Source organism: Cebidichthys violaceus, unplaced genomic scaffold (genome assembly GCF_023349555.1).
Source record: "Cebidichthys violaceus isolate CVI_PGR_0920_01 unplaced genomic scaffold, fCebVio1.0.p SCAF_7, whole genome shotgun sequence".
Lineage (NCBI taxonomy): Eukaryota > Metazoa > Chordata > Actinopteri > Perciformes > Stichaeidae > Cebidichthys > Cebidichthys violaceus.
This window is the reverse complement of record NW_027176927.1, coordinates 6,798,023-6,818,538: the sequence shown is the minus strand read 5'-3', so window position 1 is coordinate 6,818,538 and position 20,516 is coordinate 6,798,023. Positions and strand designations below refer to the sequence as shown.

The window sequence follows — 20,516 nt, the reverse complement described above, 5'->3', positions numbered from 1 at the left end:
ACTATACATGTCCAAATTGTGCTTGTTTTATTCTTATTTTATTTGTGTGCATGGAGTGCATGGAGTAAAGTCCTGCATGCATATGTCAATCATATGTGTTGCCTACATTCCCTTAATTGATGAAAGATACATTCTAGAAGATATGAAATACTATTGCTGCCACAACAATTTGGCCTGTGGCTAATATTAAAGATAAAGCAGATGGGAGATGCCATTAAGTTTGACAGTGTCACTATTGGGCACCACAAACACCGTATGTGCCTAAGAGCACTGAATATTATATGGTGATGTGAGACTTTGTGCGGGGAAGACACTGGCATCGCTATCTGAGCTGTGGGGCCTCTGAGGTATGCCGCTTCCTCCCCTCCCGCCTCCCCCGCTCCTCCGCGCACAACCCGCCCCGCCCCCGCCTCTCTCCAGCGCGACGCATCGCGAAGCGGTGTTCAGCACGGACAGCCAGAACCGCACGACCATCGCAGAGCGTACCTGGCCCCGCCGAGGTATTTCTATTTTCTCCCTTTTTTTCGGGCGAAGAAGTGCTGACCGACGGAGAGCCCTAACGTCACCATGCCAGGTAGAGAGTGAAGGGAGCTTTGGGTCGTGAGGAGGAGGGGAGTAACACTGCGGGTGTGCTTCGGGTGGCCTCTCCATCGCGGTGAACACCTTTCGGGCTCGGAGCGCGCTCGGACGCACGTATGATGATGGACGGCTGGCCGCCGCTGCTGCTGCTTGCTGTCCTCGCCATTGCGGGAGGTGAGTAACTTGTCCGTCTTAATGGCTTCATCGATGCGCTTTGGTGTGCATCGTCATCTTTATAGGGCCAAAAACCACCGCAAGTTCGAGCATTTCAGGAGGATCAGGTTTCTTCAAAGTAATGAGGGAGTGAGTGTGATAACAAAAGGGGTGGTGAGAGGCTGAGGAGAGGTTAGACGCGGAGAAAATGACTCTTTTCGTTGCTGTGTCACCATTTTTAGCAGTGAGCGCGACGGAATGATGTAGAGAGTAAATATTGCCCACTGCATCACAAACAAATGCAATGGCTAACACCATTATCCGATTTCAAACTAAAATAAAACCTTTAATTTAGTGTATCTATTGTACTCAATATATAGTGCGTTTAGAGGCCTTACTTTATAAAGCAACACCATGTGCTCAATATTGTATCACAATAATATTATTGTATGGACTTATTAGTCTTAATAATATTAGTCTTATTGTTGGGGTAAACACCACACAAATGAAATAGAATACAGCACATTCTGAAGAGTTTTAAAGCATTTCAATGTTGTTTTTTCCATCAGTTATCTCTTTCTCTCTAAATATACCAGAGAGAGAGAGAGAGAGAGAGGAAGAAATTATGTTATCACTCACTTACCCCCCCTCTCTCTCATTAACACCGAGGTCTTGCATTGAGTGGGCAGGTTAATGAGAGACACGTTGAGCTAAACCAACTTCTACATCCTGTCTTCAAAGAACAAATGATGTGTCATTCAGCAGGAAAAGCCTTCTGCCTTTGTTTGGACAGATAAATGGTCTTTTTTTGTCTTCATTGGAGACATGCACCAAGTGGATGAGTCTTATTTACGACACTGTTGTTGCAGTGCATTAGGAGCAGATGAGGTACTGTATGTGTTAAGTGTAAAGCCATTAGGGTGTTTGGACATATTTTACCTCCATAAATTGGCTCTAATTTGGTGTTAATTCCTGCTCAGCGAGGGTTTGCCCAAAGCACAGCGGAAAACACATCAGCTGATTGGTTGAATTACAGCCACCGTAATATTTTCAGCCAATCCATAGTAGTGACAGGGCAGAGACCAGCTTAGTGCCTCCAAGCAAAAAAACTGTTTGTCACTGGCTGTGTAGCAGCACACGTAACCACACACAAACACACACCACATAGACACACACACACACACACACACACACACACACACACACACACACACACACACACACACACACACACACACATCTCCATCCGCTCACACATGCCTGGCCGTCTGCCTTGCATTGACTAACTGATCAGCATCATCACCCATGGCGACGACATGCTCCTGCTTTCTCTCTGGCACACATACACTTGCACTCTTTTTGTCACACACACACACACACACACACACACACACACACCTAAAAAGAGTTTTCTGCAACGCTGTTCAGCACAATATAAAAGCAGATAAAAATAGGATACTCACAATAGCACATACAAAACATCACAAATATAAAGTGTACTGGAGTAATATTGGGTCTCTTTGTAATGTAAAAAAATTGAATTTAACAATAAATAAAAGCTACAAATAGAACTAACTAAGAGCTATCCAATAGATTGTGCCAATGATCTGTCTTGTTTATGAAGCCACTCTAAAATTGCTGCATGATATTCGATGTCCCTGAGCACTCGGTTTTGTTGTTTGATCATTCCCTGACTTCAAACAAGAGGTATGTGTACTAGAAAATGCTACCAACATGAAATATCACATTAAGGAGCTTCATAAGCAACGGAGTACTAATGAGTCATCTCCCCTTAAGGGAGAAAACCTGATTAGCATCATCCTCAGAGACTATAACCTCAATCCACACGCAAACACACATTTGAAGAATGAGCCCATGGTTGCACACCTGGGCCTTAACACGTTTTAGAGATTCCCTACAAAGAGGCTAAAAAAACACGTAATTGTAAAACACGCACTTAGAAAAGACAACACGTGCACAGACTCAGACCAACACACACGTTCCCATTTGTTCACATTGGTGGTGATGGAATTAGAAGGGACAAAAATCATAACTTTACACCTCCATAGGCACAACACTATTTTCTTACATAAGACTTTTTACATTTCACAGACTTGCACACAAAAGGAGTCTCGCATTCAGTGGCTGTTCAAGGGTGCTCAAGGACATTTCACCACCTGTCTCAGACGCTGCCGCAAGGATGTGGCCGTCCTGTTGTGTGAGGAGGATGTCTCTTGTCATTTCCCCTGCAGGCCATGCATAATAAACAGGTCTGTGGTGCTGAGTTGACCTGATGCAGGGGTTACTGGATATGGAGCACGTTGTGCGGCAGTCTCATCACTAAAGGACGTAGTGTGCTTAGATTATATTCGCAGCAACACTTTTATCAGCTGCATCTCAAAGCAGATGTTTGACACGTGGCCAAGTCATTCTCTTTGCATGTGCGACCGTGTGTGTTTATGCATGCGCCATAATCTCTGTCCTCTGCTTTATGAATGCACTCAGTGAATATCAACTAACCATTTCCTTGGCACAGCTACGGTCTAGAAAGGAAAGTTCTGCACAGTCAGTTTAGCCTGTCATCACTTTTCTGCTGCACTGCTCCAGCCCACTGATCTCTGCAGCATCTCGACCTGCACATTACAGCAGCCATCCTATTCTCTCTCTCTCTCTCTCTCTCTCTCTCTCTCTCTCTCTCTCTCTCTCTCTCTCTCTCTCTCGCTCTCTCTATTTCTGTCACGTTTTGTCTTTATCTCACTCTCCCTCATTTTCTCTGTCTCTGTCTCTTTGGACCAACTCTCAACACGTGGCAGCAACAGGATCAGATCAGCGGACATAGGGGCTGCATCTGTGATAAGAAATGCACCGAAGTCACTCAACAGAGGCCTGCATTTGACTGTGAGAACGTGTGTGTGATCCCCTGTGTAAGACTGTGTGCTCTCATGTGTGATTTGGGCAAGATTGAGTGTGTGAGTGTTCGTGTGAATGAATGTGCAGCAGTAGTAGCAGCACACAGCAGTGTGCAGCCCTGGAGATTAGAGGGGAAGCAGAAGGAGAGCACAGAGGTTTAATAGAAACTTGAGCAGTGGAGAAGAAAAGCACATAAGAGTCGTTTGGAAATTTAAAAGTTTTAATTCAAGTTTATTTTTTTTTAAAGTGAACGGTTGACTAACATTGAGGCAAAGTTGTGCGTAGGTTGCTCTGGCGTGTGTAGAAGTGTATTCAAGATAATACAAACCTTCATCTGGTGACAACATGAATGAAAGATAAAACTGTAAACATGATCTTACATCTAAAAGTGCAATAAAACTAGAGAAACTAATGCTTATCAATAATAAATAATACTTCTGCAGAGAGTAAAAAAATGCATGTTTGTTATGATTGTGATCAGGACTTCTGCAAGATAAGACGTAAGCTAAAATGTGTTCTGGATACATGTATTGCTGTCCTATCAACGCATGTGTGCATATATAACTGTTCAGTTTTTAAATAATAGCCGTTATAAGAGGCATTATGCAGTTCAAATGATGTATTTATTGCAATCCCTGAAATATGCAACACTATACCGTCTGTCGTCAAACAGCTGAGCTCCTCGGGGTGTAAGTAATACAATAAAAACCAAACAGCATATGAGGATTTCATAGCTTCCGAGTTCTTCAGCTATATATTCTTCTGCAGTCTAAACCACTTGATATCCAAACCTAAGATGCCATTTTTTAAACTGCGCTATAACATTACAGAACACTTTTGTATATTTAGCATCACTGTAAACATTGAGATGTTTACTTGACTTAGTAAAAGAGCATTGTAGGTTCAAGCTAAATCTTATTTATATGGTTGGATCAATGCTTGACCCCACAGTATGCTTTTGTGATAATTGGGCTAACAGTCCAAAACCCAAAGATATTCGATTTACAGTGACAGACTGTATTTCTATTTGTGCCATCAGGCTTTTATCCTATAACAAGCTGTGCTAGAGCAATCTGCAAAAGCTTTTTATAACTCACATGTTACATACACTCTTTTTGTGTCGATGTTTAGATCTGGCCAAGTTTAATCTAGTTTCTCTTGTGTATTTATTACTATTATATCCTGTCCATTTATGTGCAGCTTTGTATTTAATTGCTGTAACATAACATCTGATTTGATATGATTTGACTGTGGGATTAAGTTTGTATTAGTATCAGTAACAGCATTAGTATTAGCAGTATGGTGTTATTCATAAGTACAGGATGAGAAGCAGCATTGTTGTAAAAGTATGTTTCCTCAACAGTAGTAAATAAAAAAGCACTAACTTAACTGGCCACACTTTTCCTGACTGTGGAGTTTCTCAAATTTGGTGACAATAAAGCTCCTTCCACTCTCAGTTAGTCCACAGTGGGATGACTTTTTTGTTTGGAGTGCTGCGATATAGCGGTTGGATGGAGGATCAATATTAATATCTCAGTTCTATGGGCACTACGGTGCCAATTGGGTGTTGCTAGTAGATCAATGGATCTCTCCATTATTGATTTAAGAATATTTCAGCATAAAAGGTCCCCGCTGCAGCCAAAAAGCCTCTTTGGCAGAACACAGCGCAGAAAGCGACCCTACTTCACCTCCAACCTTTTCTCATTTGAGCGAGCTGTATAAATAGAGATCATCACTGTAATAGTCTTAAGTGGATAATTCAATTGAGCTCTCTCTTCGTCCTCATTTTCTCCACATTTGTCTTTACAGCGTGTGTGGCCTCTAATGGCTTTGTAAACTGCAAACAACACTGTACAGTTTAACGATGGATGGATTTTAGTACATGCAGCGATTTTCCAAAAATCATGACTAAGACCTACACAGTTTGTGAGGTTGATCAGCATGCTAAGATCCATGGCTGTTTAAAAGAAGGAAAGAGAAACAGATGTAAATTGGAAGCAATCGAACACTGAACATGGCCACCATCCCGCATGTTCCTGTGCTGTGTCACAGAGGTGTGTGTGTGTGTGTGTGTGTGTGTGTGTGTGTGTGTGTGTGTGTGTGTGTGTGTGTGTGTGTGTGTGTGTGTGTGTGTGTGTGTGTGCGTGTGTGTGCGTGTGTGTGGTGGTGTGTAACTTCCCTCGCTCCAGGGTCTAATGGGGGAGCCCTGCTGAAATATTCATAGTGTCACATTAAGTTTGCAATATTTGAACTGGAAAACAACCAGAATACAACCTGAGATACCGTCAACATTACGATCACTCAGCTGGGCCTTTAGCATGACAGCGTGTCGTATGAAGGAGCGAGATCAGTCTTTGTTTAGAAGCATAAGTAAGTGCTGAGGATGAACATGTTTGTGCAGTGATCAGGCTGCAGTGTGTAGATATTTTTATCAGTCGTGTTCTTGAGATAAGAATAAACCAGAAACGCTCTCGGTTTTGGTCTATAATTTGTCTCAGTGTCGTAAATTATTAGTCTAGACTTTGATCCTGAGCGCATGCATGCAAATATTTTTGTAAAAATAAGCAGAAAATACGAAGATTCATAGAGTATGTAAGCCAAGACTGCACAATCCTTTTGCATATTGATTCAGATTTGCGTGGGTTGCAAATGCTTGGGATGTTTTATTCTGGAAAGTGCAGTTGTGTTTTTATATATATATATATATATATAAAACATCAGAGAAAGAAACACAATATTTTGCTTGCAATAAACTGAATAATTTTGGCTTTGGACTTTGTTTTGGTCTTAGTCATCTTCAGGGGTCTTTGACTGAGCAGCTTTTTATAATTACTTCTCATGCAGCGACTCAACTATGATATCAAAGATGAGGGGAATCAGTTCTCACCTGTTATAAGGTTTGATGAGCTTTGGAGAAAAGACTTTGCATAACATTTTTCTTTTCCATAGATTTAAGTGCACAGATGCTACAAAATGCTTGCTATAATGTACAATTTAAATTAAATATAACCCCTCTCATAAACTGTGTTTACAAAACTAAATATCACTATTTAGTTTGAGCAGGAAACTACCTTTACATTATGAGAGTGACTGATGGAAATGAAGGCCATTTTCTGCTTCATCATTGTTTAAGTGAACGGTATTAGCTTTCTGTCTCATCCGGTAGTGTTATTGCCTTGGGCTTCTGGGAATAATATGCATTACTCATATGGTTCAGGCACAGACAGTATTGTTTATTTCCCTCATGAATATGTGCACACAAAAAAAACGCACGCACATTAAAAAAAAAAAGCAAACCGGCGCCTGTGCACAATAAACAACCAGAGTGCTACACACATGTGCTGACAGGATGTGTATCGATGATAGTGGATCAGCGAGAGAAGGGGCAATAAATGGACAGTGGCTGTCAGCGACGGGGAGATGGAGATAACAGGAAGGATGGAAGGATGAGAGTGAGGGAGACAGTCAGGGGAGTGAAGAGAAAATATGAGCCGGCTCGGATGATGGAAAGACAGAGAAAGTGTAAAAGAAAATGAGACGGAAAAGACGGGACACAGGGAGGAGCAGGAGATTAAAAATAAGGTGGCAGCGAGGAATGGCGTGTTTAGTTTACGGGGTATGAATAGAGTCCTCATTGATCCAGAGACAGAGGCTATCATTCCTGCTCAGTGAACACAGCAGTGCTACAAGGCAAGAGGGAGGGGGGGTGGAAGGTGGAGATCAGGGGGGACATAGAGGGGGAGGACAGAGTGTCAGAGGAGCTCAGAAGCATTTTCAGAGGGAAATGGTGAAAAAAGTAGAGTATGTTTAGTGTTTTTAAAGCTTTTTGATATTAAATGGCCGTATTTTTACGTCACTAATGCAACAAATCCCACTGTTGTTGTTTTTTTTCATCTCAAATGTACCTGTTCTTCTTTTTGATTGTATTTCCCTTCATGAAAAATAATCAGCTTTTTCCTCTTTGTTGTGTGTAGAATTGATAGAGCTGAAACTAACCTTTGTTTTCATTATTGATTAATCAAGTGATTATTTTATTAATCAATGAATCATTTGGTCTATAAATTGCTCATCACAACTTCCTAAATCCTAAGAACGTCAAATTGCTAGCTTTGTCCAAACCCCAAATATTTTTAATTGACATTGATATAAAACAGAAAAGAAATGACTTGACTTTCTGTAGATCAATTTATTGATTAATTGACTACATTTTATTTGGTCAAGCAATTGTTATTTTAGTACATTTCCTGTTAGTTTTGTGCAGGTGACGGATGTAAAAGAGGGGAATAAAAGGTATAGAATGAGTAGTCAGGGGTTTGTTTCTTTGTAAGTCTTTGTATTTTATTATATATTATTTTGGATTATTCTCATTGTTTTTTCATTTCCGGTTATAGTCTTTGTTAATATCATTAATAAATGAAAGGGTTCATCATCTCAAACATAACAGTGTGTTCATTTTACTCACATCAGCTTTTACATGTTTGGTTTCAAGGTAACAGTAAGCAGCCTGTGTTTATCTTCAGGGGTAACGTGTGAGGGGATTGCGAGAGTGAAAAGATGCAGCACAGGAGCGAGCAGATGCCAGAGAGGCTGGGAGTGAGTAGCTGAGGAGAGGGAGGAAGGACGAGGTGCAGAACAGTTGTTTTTCTCCATGCGTCGTGTGTCTCAGTAAAACACTTCCCCTCCTGTGTGTGCTGTTGTGACAGCTCTGCCCGAACTCAACCAATCACACGGATACGACTACGGTCTCCTACAGATGGAGGGATGGCGGACAGAAGGGAGGGGGCAGGGGGGGGGGGGGGACAGGGGCAGGGAAGTGAAGTGAGAGACGGAGTGAAAATAACCCAAAGCAACACAGCAGAGGGGAATAGATGGAGACAGAGCAGAGGCACGGAGAGAGCGATAGAGACAGAAAGGATAGCGATAGAGACATTCAGACTGGTTGACTCATTCTTGTGATGTCAGATCTTGTTAAAAAAATGTGTATCGAGCAGTGCTGACGTGCTCCAGCCGGCAGTGATGAGTAATGCCATGGTTCAAAAGGCTTTGCATTCTTGATACACATGGATAGCCAACTCTCAATGCTGGCAGTGGGGGCAGTGGCCAAACTCAACAGCACCACTGATTTCCTGCTCTTGTATGATTTAGACTGTCATCCAATATGATAAAAGTATTTTCTTTTTTTAAAGTGCCAAGTGAGACACAGATGGCTGCACCATTTCTGTCTCATGATCGAGGCAGATGACGATGAGGATGATGATAATGTGTTCTCATTATAGGCGCCCTCGGGGCAGACACAGAGGAGCGGTTGGTGGAGCATCTCTTAAACCCCGCCCACTACAACAAACTGATCCGTCCCGCTACAAATGGCTCCGAGCTGGTTACCGTGCAGCTGATGGTGTCATTGGCTCAGCTCATCAGCGTGGTGAGTGTGCATGTGCCCGGGCTTGTGTGTTTGACTCTGAGTGCACCTTTTCACAGTATGAGGACACCCCTCTGTGTTACTCATTTGATTTTGATTACACATATAAAAAGATTTCAAAAGATTATTTACACATAGAAGGAATATGTGAGGTGCAAACACTGCAGTAATGCGGTTTCTTCTGATTTCTTGAGTCTGCAAAAAATGATTTGTATCCATGTGTCATGGTTACAGCAGAAAATGAAGTTGTCTAATTATGGAAATCTCATGTCAGTCTTATTTAGCCCTCGGCTCAAGGCCTGATGAGTATTAAGATATTGTACTTTAGCAATACAGCAATTTAAAAAGACTGTCTTAAGTAAAAGCTCTGCAGTTTACATCAATACATTGTATTAATACTAAGTCGTTATAATTATAAGTAATTTTAAGTAACTGTCAAATAAGTGTAGTGGAGTAAAAAGTACAATGTAACCCTCTGAAATGTAGTGAAATTATAATGAAAGCATCAAATTAAAACACTTAAGTAAAGTACTTCAGAATTGTACTTACAGTAAGTACAGTACTTGAGTGAATGTACTTTCCACCACTGCAAACAAGCTCCACTGAAAATGATTACTGCAGTCCTTCTTTGCGTTAGTTAAAGATCCTCTCCACTGATTTTACACTTAAAGATCGGTTTACTCATTATGCTGAGTGCTACTCAGCTAAACAGTTGTATGAAGTCTTCTGTGATTATGGAGCTTTTTAAAACCTGAGAAATTAACATGCGTGTTGTCATCAGGGTTATTTGAGCTTGAGCTTGAAGACTTAGATTTTTTTTTCCTAAAAAGCTATATAAACTGGGGATTCAGATTTTGAAATACAGGTATTTACCAAGCAATGAACAACACTACCAAGCTGCATAATGCAACTCGGTTTATAGGGACTTAAGATGTGGATATTTTGACTTTGCTGCATCTATTTTATGCCACTTTTGAAAAATCTGTCACACACGTTCCTAGCTTGTTAGAAGTGTTGTGGTACCCGTTTGATCACAGTTTGTAATTTACAATACATGTTTTCTATTTCTGCAGCATGAAAGAGAGCAGGTGATGACCACCAATGTCTGGCTAACGCAGGTGAGTCTTCCCACTCTTCTCCTCATCTTACCGTTCTAACATAGCCACACAGCCACGCAGCCACACAGAGAAAAAATAATTTAGACAGAAAGATTAAAATGTTGCGAAAAATAGAGAATTACATTTTTGATTTTGAATGGTTTTACCTTAGATTTCAAAACTTTACTGCCAGGTCAGTGGAAGTTTAGCACACACCACAAGGGACATGGATGGTAGTAACAAATGCGGGCACTGAGTAATGCTCTCTCTACAATAGAATACAGTAAACATGCTGATTAACATTATATAATCATGGGCCACAGTGTTATTACACCAGTGGACCATAGCATACGAGCAGTGGTCCAGTTACTGGAGGGGACAGATGCATCCCTGTGTTCTGTGTGTTTCACTGGTTATGGCTGATGTGCAGTCTGATCCTGCCTATACTCATGTGGAGCAGCAGCCCTGAGAACTGACATGACTGGTGTGTCAGACAGTGAGAGAGACATCAAACAATACATATCCTCCAAAACCCAAAATCTGACAGGAGAAATATGAAAAGTGAGTTGAAAAGTTATGAGCAGGAAACACACAGATTTACACCCAAATCACAAATAACTGGTGATATCAAAAGCTCTTTGCACAAATGCTGAACCCCTATTTGTCAGCTGGTGAAATTGACAGTTTGTGGATTTGGATGAAGCCTAACATAACCTCACCCTGTAAAGAATGTGACTCTGACTGAGCTGTGACACTCTTCTACATCGCTGGCTCTTTGTATGCTTACAGCTGAGGCCTTTATCATGGTAGAACATGTAGGTGTACACATTTACACACATCAGGTATGCAAATGCAGTCACTCACATACACACATTATCAACATATGTGCTTACTTTTGAGAGCAGGTGTTTGAACAACAGACATATGTTGGATAAGTTGTTGGTTTAGATCTATATGAAATATTTCTCTAAACAACGTCACTGTAGTGCATGCTGCAATTTTGATTACATTGTTTTATAGCTTCATGTTTTTTTTTCTGTTTTATATTCACAAACACACACTTGCACCTGACCAAGTCAAGATTTACGACATGTAACGGAGCGTAGAATGACCATCAGTGCTCTATGGATCCCTTGCAACTGGTAAGCAGGGGAGCCAAGGACAGCTGTCCTCAGCCAAGACAAACTGTAATGACCACAATGCATCAGAGTTACTGCAGATGACCTAACATGAGCATTACAGCTCCAACATTGCCATAACATAGAAGAGCCAGACAGAACTGCTGTCACAGAGGCTTCAATGCGGCAATGTCAATGACTGACCCACAGCGAACAGAACAAGACAAGGCTGTCTGTTAAAAGAAGGTTGCACAGAGGACATGAGGAGGTTTGCTGATGCACACACATGCACACTCATAGGAGCAGCCTTACTGCTGAGGTGGAAAGAGTACTACTAAAGAGTATTGTAAAAGTACAGTTTTATAGACATTTTACATGGGTAAAAGTAAAAAGCAGGTAAACGTTACTGGGTTATGTAAAAAGGGGACGGGGTGATGATACATGATACTACTGTTCAATTAAAGAACATATTTAGGCCACAAAATTTAAAAAAATGCAGGAAGTCCTCAAACGTTCTTTAAAAGTTCTTCAGTGGAGTGAAGTGAGGAGGATCCATGAGCATGTTAGCATTTAGCATGTTAGCTTAGGATACAGGTCATGAACATCGTTGGTGTGTCACTAAGCATGCTTGCAAGGTGGCCCATTAATTCATTCAATACATTCTTTTTTACTATCCCGAGGTAGAATAATGCCAATTAACGTCACCCCATATGTGACCCTTAATTTGACTGTGCTTGTAGTGTCCTCGGCCCGTGAGCAAACATTTGTAACGTATCATTTCTGGAGCGTCACCTCTCTGTTCACGGAGCTCCGCCCTTGTGCGGCCGCAGACACACCTGCAGCTTATTCTCTGTTGCAGCTGCTGGTTTATCTTCTTTCTTCAATGCCATTCTCACAGTTTATCAGGACTTTTCTCACACGACTTTTGTTTTTGCTCTGTAATAGATGCAACTTGAAATGTAGCGAAATAATGCAAGTAAAAGTAAGAATACCGATTTACAATACATACTAAAAGAAATTAAATACAAGTGCACGCAACAAAACGACGTCGTTACATTAGAGGTAGTAATTGTAATACTTCCATCCCTGAGCAATTTTAATCATGCTGATTGATCTAGGTCGGGGTTGACATGAGCGCTTCAATCTCTCCCTGTGGCTTATAGTTAAACATGTGATGTAAGCATAGAAGGACACAGCACAGGATGTTCCCCAGGCTTGTGATGTGTCATATTGACCACCGACTGACAGACACAAAGACGGACAGGCAGACCTTCTCCTCACTGCTCCACTCTCTTGCCGCTGTGTGATTGGCGCATGAGTGATTAAGCATTTTGTTTTTATTGGCCCCTCAGGAGTGGCAGGACTATCGTCTGACTTGGGTCCCTGAGGAGTTTGATGGGATGTTGAAGGTCAGGCTGCCCTCAAAACACATCTGGCTGCCTGATGTGGTGCTCTACAACAAGTGAGTCACTCACTCACTCTCTTGCGCTCACTTCTGAAGACACACAAGGCTCATGGATGCATGCACTGGCATAAACATGCACAACAAGCGCTCATACAAGGCTCATATTGAACTGTTAATGTTTTAAAGCTAACTCCCCGGCGATTTGAACCAGCTGCCAACATTGTCCAGTAAGTCACTTTGGATAAGAATGCCACATATGACTGAATATGTCCGCTGTAATCTGCTCATATCACTCATGCTACATTACTATAAAGTACCTCCAAGTCTCGTGAGACACTTCAAAGATGGAGTCATCTGTGTGCACACTCACATAGAGACTGTACATGTACAGCAGATGCAACCGGTTAACCGGAAATTTGTCTTTCTTTTTATGTTGTTGTAAAATGTGTGATGTTTATCTATTCATCTGCATGCAGAGATGCGTGATAACTAACTCCGTATTTGCATTTTATTTTAGTTAGTCATTCTTAGGCCTGGATTAACCTATACCTTTGTAAATTGTGAATGCACCTGGCCAGTTTCAAGTTCCCATCAGGTACAGCGCACACAGTTACACAGAAACCAACATGTTTTGGTAATTTAATTAAACATCAATTTACTTAGGAATATATAAACTAAACATCTAGTTTTTATTAAGTTTTAAGACTATGGGCTATCGCACGCTTTGCTGTTAATCCAGACTTGAGTGTAGGTCTGGGCGACATGGTTAAGATCAACCAATTGGCAAATGTATACAAGATCACATATATGTAAAATTATTCAATTTCATCTTCAATGCAATTAATTGTAAGGCATTATACAACACAAAACTCTTTACGTGTATAAAACAGAAACTTGCTTTGCAAGGTTTTAATTCCAATTAGCTTGCATGTCTGAGGGAGGTACGGATGCAGACCACTAGTCTCAATGTAATGGAAACTGAGTGTCAGCCTACAGTATGTAAATCAGCTCATCAGAGTACAGTGATCTGTCTGGCCTTCTCCGCTTTCTCTGCTTCAGTCCTTACTTTACTGAAGATTAAAAGATCCCAGGCACTTTGGATGAAATTATCCTCCTAATCCCACTAACCCCAGGTCGACACGCTATCCTCCCAGTCCTCTTCACTGCGTCAAACTCCTGTCAAGCACCTACACAGCAGGATTAACTGAGGAAACAGCACTACTAGAGCTGCTAATTTGGAAGTCTCAATTAGATTTTGTAACTAAATTTGCAGGAAAGTCGTTGTTTCTGAGAGTGTACTTTGGCAGGTGGGTCAATTGTGTAATCAGTCAAAAACGATTAATTATTATTTTGCATATGTCACATCTCACAACATTAATAGCCATCATTAATTAGTTCTCTTGTCAAATGCTTGAGTTAAATGGAAATTCAATCTAAAGCTTTAATGTAGTCAGTCGACTTCTGACTTAAGTGTCTGATTCGAGCTTTTGAACTCGACCCAGTCTGCCCTATGAGCATTTTTTCTGTCTAGACTGGCGGTTCATCCTGTTCTTTGGGTTTGTAGAAGCAGGTGTGTGTGACCCTGCCGCCCTAAGACACCTCAAAGCCTCCACACCCACGTGTATGTGTGTGTGTGTGTGTGTGTGTGTGTGTGTGTGTGTGTGTGTATGTGTGTGCCCTAGAGCTTTTTGATGACTGCATAATGAGATGCGTCATGTTCCACTGTTCATAAGACTCAAGGAAACATGGCCTCTCATTCTACTTTTTGTTGACAAAAATTATATTTTTAATTAAATCATCACACAACAGTTTCTGTTTGTGTCTGACACTTTATTTTTTTACTTTCTTCTCTCCCGCTTCCTCTCTCAGTGCCGATGGGGTGTACGAGGTGTCGTTCTACTCTAACGCTGTGGTTTCCTACGATGGCAGTATCTTCTGGTTGCCTCCGGCAATATACAAGTCAGCCTGTAAGATCGAGGTCAAGCACTTCCCCTTTGACCAGCAGAACTGCACGCTGCGCTTCCGCTCCTGGACCTATGACCGTACCGAGATCGATCTGGTTCTCCGTGCTGACGTGGCCAGCATGGACGACTTCACGCCCAGCGGCGAGTGGGACATCATCGCCCTGCCAGGCAGACGAAACGAGAACCCAGCTGACCCCACCTACGTGGACATCACGTACGACTTCATCATTCGCAGGAAGCCACTTTTTTACACCATCAACCTCATCATCCCGTGTGTGCTCATCACCTCGCTGGCAATCCTGGTCTTCTACCTGCCCTCTGACTGTGGAGAGAAGATGACGCTCTGCATCTCCGTGCTGCTGGCTCTCACTGTATTCCTGCTGCTGATCTCAAAGATCGTCCCCCCAACGTCACTAGACGTCCCTCTCGTGGGGAAGTACCTGATGTTCACCATGGTCCTGGTCACTTTTTCCATCGTCACCAGTGTGTGTGTGCTCAACGTACACCACCGCTCGCCAACCACACACACCATGCCCCCTTGGGTTAAACTGGTGTTCCTCAACAAGCTTCCTGCCTTGCTCTTCATGCGCCAGCCCAGGAACAGCTGTGAGCGCCAGCGGCTGCGCCAGAGAAGGAGGGCCCAGGAGCAGAAAGAGGGTGGGCGCAGCGGGGAGGCGGGGGCATTGATGGTGGGGCTCGGGCTGGGCAACGCTGGCGGGAATGGAGGGGGAACCTCCACAGGGGTGTTCAGCAAGGAGGACAATGAGCCTTGTACCTGCTATGTGAACCGGGCGTCCGTTAAACAGTTCGGAGGGGATCTGGTAGGAGCGGGTGGGGGGTCCATGGATGGTCTGAACAGGGTGAGGGAGGGCCGGGAAGGGGGCTCTGGAAACCTGCCAAGGGGGAAGCAAGCAGCAGGAGGTCCTGCTTTGACTCAGGCCCTGCTGGCTCAAGCATGTCCGGGCTTTGAGGAGGCGGTGGAAGGAGTTCGCTTCATCGCCAACCACATGAAGAGTGAGGATGATGATCAGAGTGTGAGTATTATATTATCTGAATGTTCACACCATTATAGTTATAGTCTCTGTTGCTCCTTATCACAGCCTGACTGGACTTTTTTGAGTGACAGTGATATTAGGAATAATAAAAATGAGATAACAATATATTGACTGGTATTCATTTTCTTACGTAAACAAATAACACAAATAAACATTTTGTTATAAAGAGTATAGATTCTACAGATCCAGTTTTTCAATAAGCTGTATAGTTAGAGATTACAGTATTTTTTTATCAAAGTTTTGTTCATTTGAAGCTGCTGGAATGAATATCTTGCTGAAATAATGCTGATTAACCTATTCATGCTACCTGCCCAGCACCAAACAACTGACAGACACAGTTAGCATCTAGCTGGTGAACACAGTGGAGCATTCAGCAGCTACAGAGACAGAGATTTCTGGTGAGGTAGAAACCAAAACACAGCAGAGAAATTGTCAGGTAGCCGCTAGCCACTAAATCAACTTTATTACGTGATACTGTTAGTTTGTTTACAGCTTTTTGCTCTGCACCCAGTGAATGTAAGTTTAAATAACTTAACACATTAAATTATATTGCTAAATTACAATCTTTAAACTAAACATGAAAAGACAAAGTGATGCTGATGCCAATAAGTCCTTTATTGCCGCAGTTTACTGCTCCTCAATGTCTTGCCAACACACACTTTAATACCAATACATCCATATTAAAATAAATAGTTATCTTGTCTCTGTGTGAATAACATCATAGGATAAATCGTCTTATTCTGTGCAGATGTTACTAACATTAAAAAGCATCATGAGCTGCCCAGGTCTGTCCTCTCAGTGCCAGCAGTCCCGTTTAGCTCTGCCATTTGAAACGCATGGGGGACTACACCAGAGCATAAGCAAAGGAGACAGATCTGGTGACGCAATCATAGCTCTCTGAATATTCAACAAAGACAAGTAATTATAGCAGCGGCATGACGTGTGCATAGAGAAAGAGTACAACTGGAGAAGTGCTGGAATAGAGGAACCAAGACGGCGGAGAGAGGGTGGCATTTTTTATCGCTTTTCCTCAAGGCATCTTAGGAGAGCCTTCTCTCCTGGAATGAAAGAAACCGACATGGGAATTAACAATCCTCTGTAATTCTGTCCATCATAGACATAGTAAACATCACGTTGCCATATCGACCACAATCCTGGCCCAGTGCATGTCCTCCCCCTCCCCCAAGTTGTCAGTGCAGGGGTTACAGTGTGAGCACACCCCTCTGTTTCTCTGCCCTCCATCACTCTCTCTCATCTCTTACGTCCTCCCCCTCCTCCTTGACTCGTGTCGGACCTCATCAGAGCTGTGTGGCAGAACGAGTCTCCGCTCACATTAACCCCTGACCTCCATTAACCTGCTGCATAGGGAAAGGCAGGAGGGTAGTTAGAATGACGATGAGCGATGTGATTCTGCTCACCTTAATCTGACTTTTCAACCTGTCCTGAATCCCCTTTTGTCTCTCCCCCATACACAGGTGAGCGAGGACTGGAAGTACGTTGCAATGGTGATCGACCGCCTCTTCCTGTGGATCTTTGTGTTTGTGTGCGTGTTCGGCACCCTGGGCATGTTCATGCAGCCGCTTTTCCAGAATTACACAGTCAAGACCATCACCAGCTCGCCAGGCTGACCATTCCCAGGCCGAGAACACGCTGACCTGACAGCTCCCCAGACCAATCAGCACAGCAGGACAAGGGCCAGTGGTGGGGGGGCAGGTCTGGGTTTTATTGTGTCTATTGAACTGGAAACCAGAACTGGAACTGAACAGCAATCACGCCCATTACCTTTATAGTAACGTTTTTGCAACGAACAAACTGTTTTTCTTGGATGATGAAAAAGGAAAACTCCATCATACTTTTACCTGAAGTTTTTTGTCCAGATGTTTAATGGACTGACCTCCCCTTTCTGGTGGAAAGGTCCCTCCCTGCTCCCCTCTTCAGCCAGTCAGGGAGCGAGGATGCTCTGATTTACTCCTTGTTGGACCTTACGCCAGCCTATCAACACTCTCTGCTCGACGCTGACTGCTTAATTGACACATGACATGCCCGCCTTCAACTATGACATTACTCATCCTCGGTATTGATGTCAGAGGGAGCTAATCAGAAAGGGAAGGGAGGTTCATATCAAGGTTCCTTAAACATTTATTTTATTTTTTCAGAAATCCACTACGTCAGTGAGCTGATTCAGTATATTTTATCATAGCATAGCAGCTTACCACAGTATAGCATTAGGAATATATTATTAAGATTTCTCTATGTGTTAGCTCATGTAAGGGTCTGTTGCTGATAGAGAGACTATGGTGTGTTGTATGATTGTATAGATTAAACAAGAATGTGATAAAAACTGTACTACACAGCCTGTAATGTGCACACCAACACAATATGTGTACAAGCAACAGATTGTGAAGGAAAATACATAGAGGAGACTTGAATTATTCGATTTGCTTTCGGTTGCATTATTTGATAAAAAGGATACAGTAATATATGCATGGATGGGGTTACGCTAAATAGAGGACAGCAGCAGCCTGCTGTGCCAGTGTGCACAGCTGCAGTGAGATGAGTTCAGCTCCAGAAACACTGAGGATTCTGAGCCAAGATGGTGGATAGGAACCCCTATATGATGGACAGTGGAACATGATTTGCCTCAGATCGAGTATCTACTGAAGAGCTCAGTTGGGATGGAGCAAAGATCAGTATCAGAAAAAGTAACATGTAAATCAAATTATATTGATGGAAGGAAGGGAATTCTATCATGAAAATTAAGCTATTATGTGTATTAATCTGTAATTTCATATTTCAGTATGTAATCTTCAGAGCATACATGTATGCTTATGTGTATGTGTGTGTGCCCCACACCCAGATGCATTATCACATCTGTCAGATACGATGTTCAGAAGAGCATACTGTATGTGTGTCTCCCCCTCCCTTCTGTTAATCTCTTGCAACCTCTCTCAAGTTCTCTCTCCTTTATCTGCTCTTCCAGAGACAAACACATTTCTAACATTTAGTCCAATTACAAAAACGATTACCTACATTCTCTGAAGACCTTTTCATTACGACACTTTTATTTTAATTATGGACTGGCTGATTTGTCTTTTTTCACAATCTTTCCAGGTTCCCTGACAACAAAGCGAGAAGCAAAAGGCCTTTTCAGGCATGCAGGGAGTGGGGGTGAATACAATTTTCAATAAATAAGAGAGAAATGAGAAGAGGGCCTATGCTGAAGCAGTCGCACCAGGCAATAAGTTATAGATGCAGAATCATAAACCGAAATTAAAAAATGCTTTTGACTTTATAATGAGGTTGCATACTGAAAAGAAACAGGATAATCTGACCACAGCAAGCACAATCCAGATAGTGAGGAGGAATAAAGCAGGAAAGGCAGACGCCGTAGGAAAGTCACTTTACACTCTGAGAAAAATGCTGTCTAATCCTCAGTCACTGTCACTCGCTGTGAGTTTTTTAAGGTCATGTGGCTGCAGTCTGCGGCTCGGATCAGTTCTGGACTGGGAGCTGTCTGTCTCTCTTTCTGTCTCTAGAGAATGGAATTACCCAGGGGGGGATCCCCAACAGATCCCCAACAAGTGTGAAAAGCCTGTCAGAGACCTGTGAAAACTGTAGCCTGCACAGCTCCACACGGACAAAGTGCTGCTGTCCACTCTATTTCTCTCTCTTTGACCTTTCCACTCTACTTCCTTTCTTTTCACTTCCTCTCTCATCATGCTCCACCATCTCTCACCCTTCTACTTCCTGACTTTCAAATCTGCTCCTGTGCACACCTAACCAGTCCAATAAAGGTTGTAGGTTCAGATTAATCAAAGAATGCGTCTGTGTGGCATGTTTTTACCCTAATATTCACACACAGACTGTCATGTTTCCATCACTTTAGAGAACATTACATTGACTTACATTCCACGTACTCTAACCATAACCGCTACTTCCCTAATCCTAATGTTAATTGTGATGGTTATTCGTGATGGTCTTTATGGGGACGTGCATTCTGTCCGCACAATGTGATTGTGTCAACAGATTTATGCTTAAAGCTGTACACACATAACCATCACAACTAAATGCCTGACCACTCTTACCCTAACCTTAACCTAACCTAATTCCCTAAGGAACCTTAAAGAATATAAAAACAAGGCTGAACCCTCAAATAGCCTTTGAAGGTCTGTTCCAAGGTGAGGACCGGCCAAAATATCCTCAATTTCCAAAAATGTCCTCAAGCTAAAGTTCTGAAACCCCAAATGGTCCTTTAAAGATAGCTTTATGCAGACACACACACACACACACACACACACACACACACACAGGTATCCTATAGTTGGTAAATTACAGTATTACCCAAACTTCACATTAATCTTTCACCACAGGATAGAATGAAAGAAAGAAACGCTTCCTGGCTTTCTAATTTTCAGGTTGGTAACTTCCTTTGTTATGTACTCATAAACACACACACGCACACACATACACATACCTTCACACTCCCGCAGTGCTTTTTTTTTCTATGAAGTAGGACTTTTAAACAATCATGGGTGTAGTGCCCAGCCAAGGTCACTTCAAGTTCTCATTATTCTGCTGTAAAAACAGGGTACAGTCGGTACCTGCTCAAAACGATGAACGTCACACCAGAACAGAGATAACTGTTGAAGACTTAACTATAGTGTCTTGTAATGTATATTTCATTAATATAACATACATATCTCTTTGTTAGGGATTCACATCTCCAATCTACATCCATCTACTTCTGAAATAAAGTGCTGTACCAGTGTGTGCGAAGCAAATTAAAAGTAATGCAATACTGTTATGTCAGATTCAA

At 42.2% G+C, this 20,516-nt stretch overlaps 1 protein-coding gene across 1 annotated transcript; it reads left to right on the top strand.

Moving 5' to 3' along the window:
• The first annotated feature begins 461 nt into the window (after positions 1 to 461).
• Positions 462 to 19,520, top strand: chrnb2 (cholinergic receptor, nicotinic, beta 2). The gene is made up of 6 exons (XM_068735765.1): positions 462 to 753; positions 8,919 to 9,064; positions 10,135 to 10,179; positions 12,629 to 12,738; positions 14,551 to 15,679; positions 17,176 to 19,520. The coding sequence occupies exons 1-6, from the start codon at positions 696 to 698 to the stop codon at positions 17,326 to 17,328; spliced, it is 1,641 nt and encodes a 546-aa protein (XP_068591866.1). The 5' UTR covers positions 462 to 695; the 3' UTR covers positions 17,329 to 19,520.
• Positions 19,521 to 20,516: the final 996 nt, after the last annotated feature.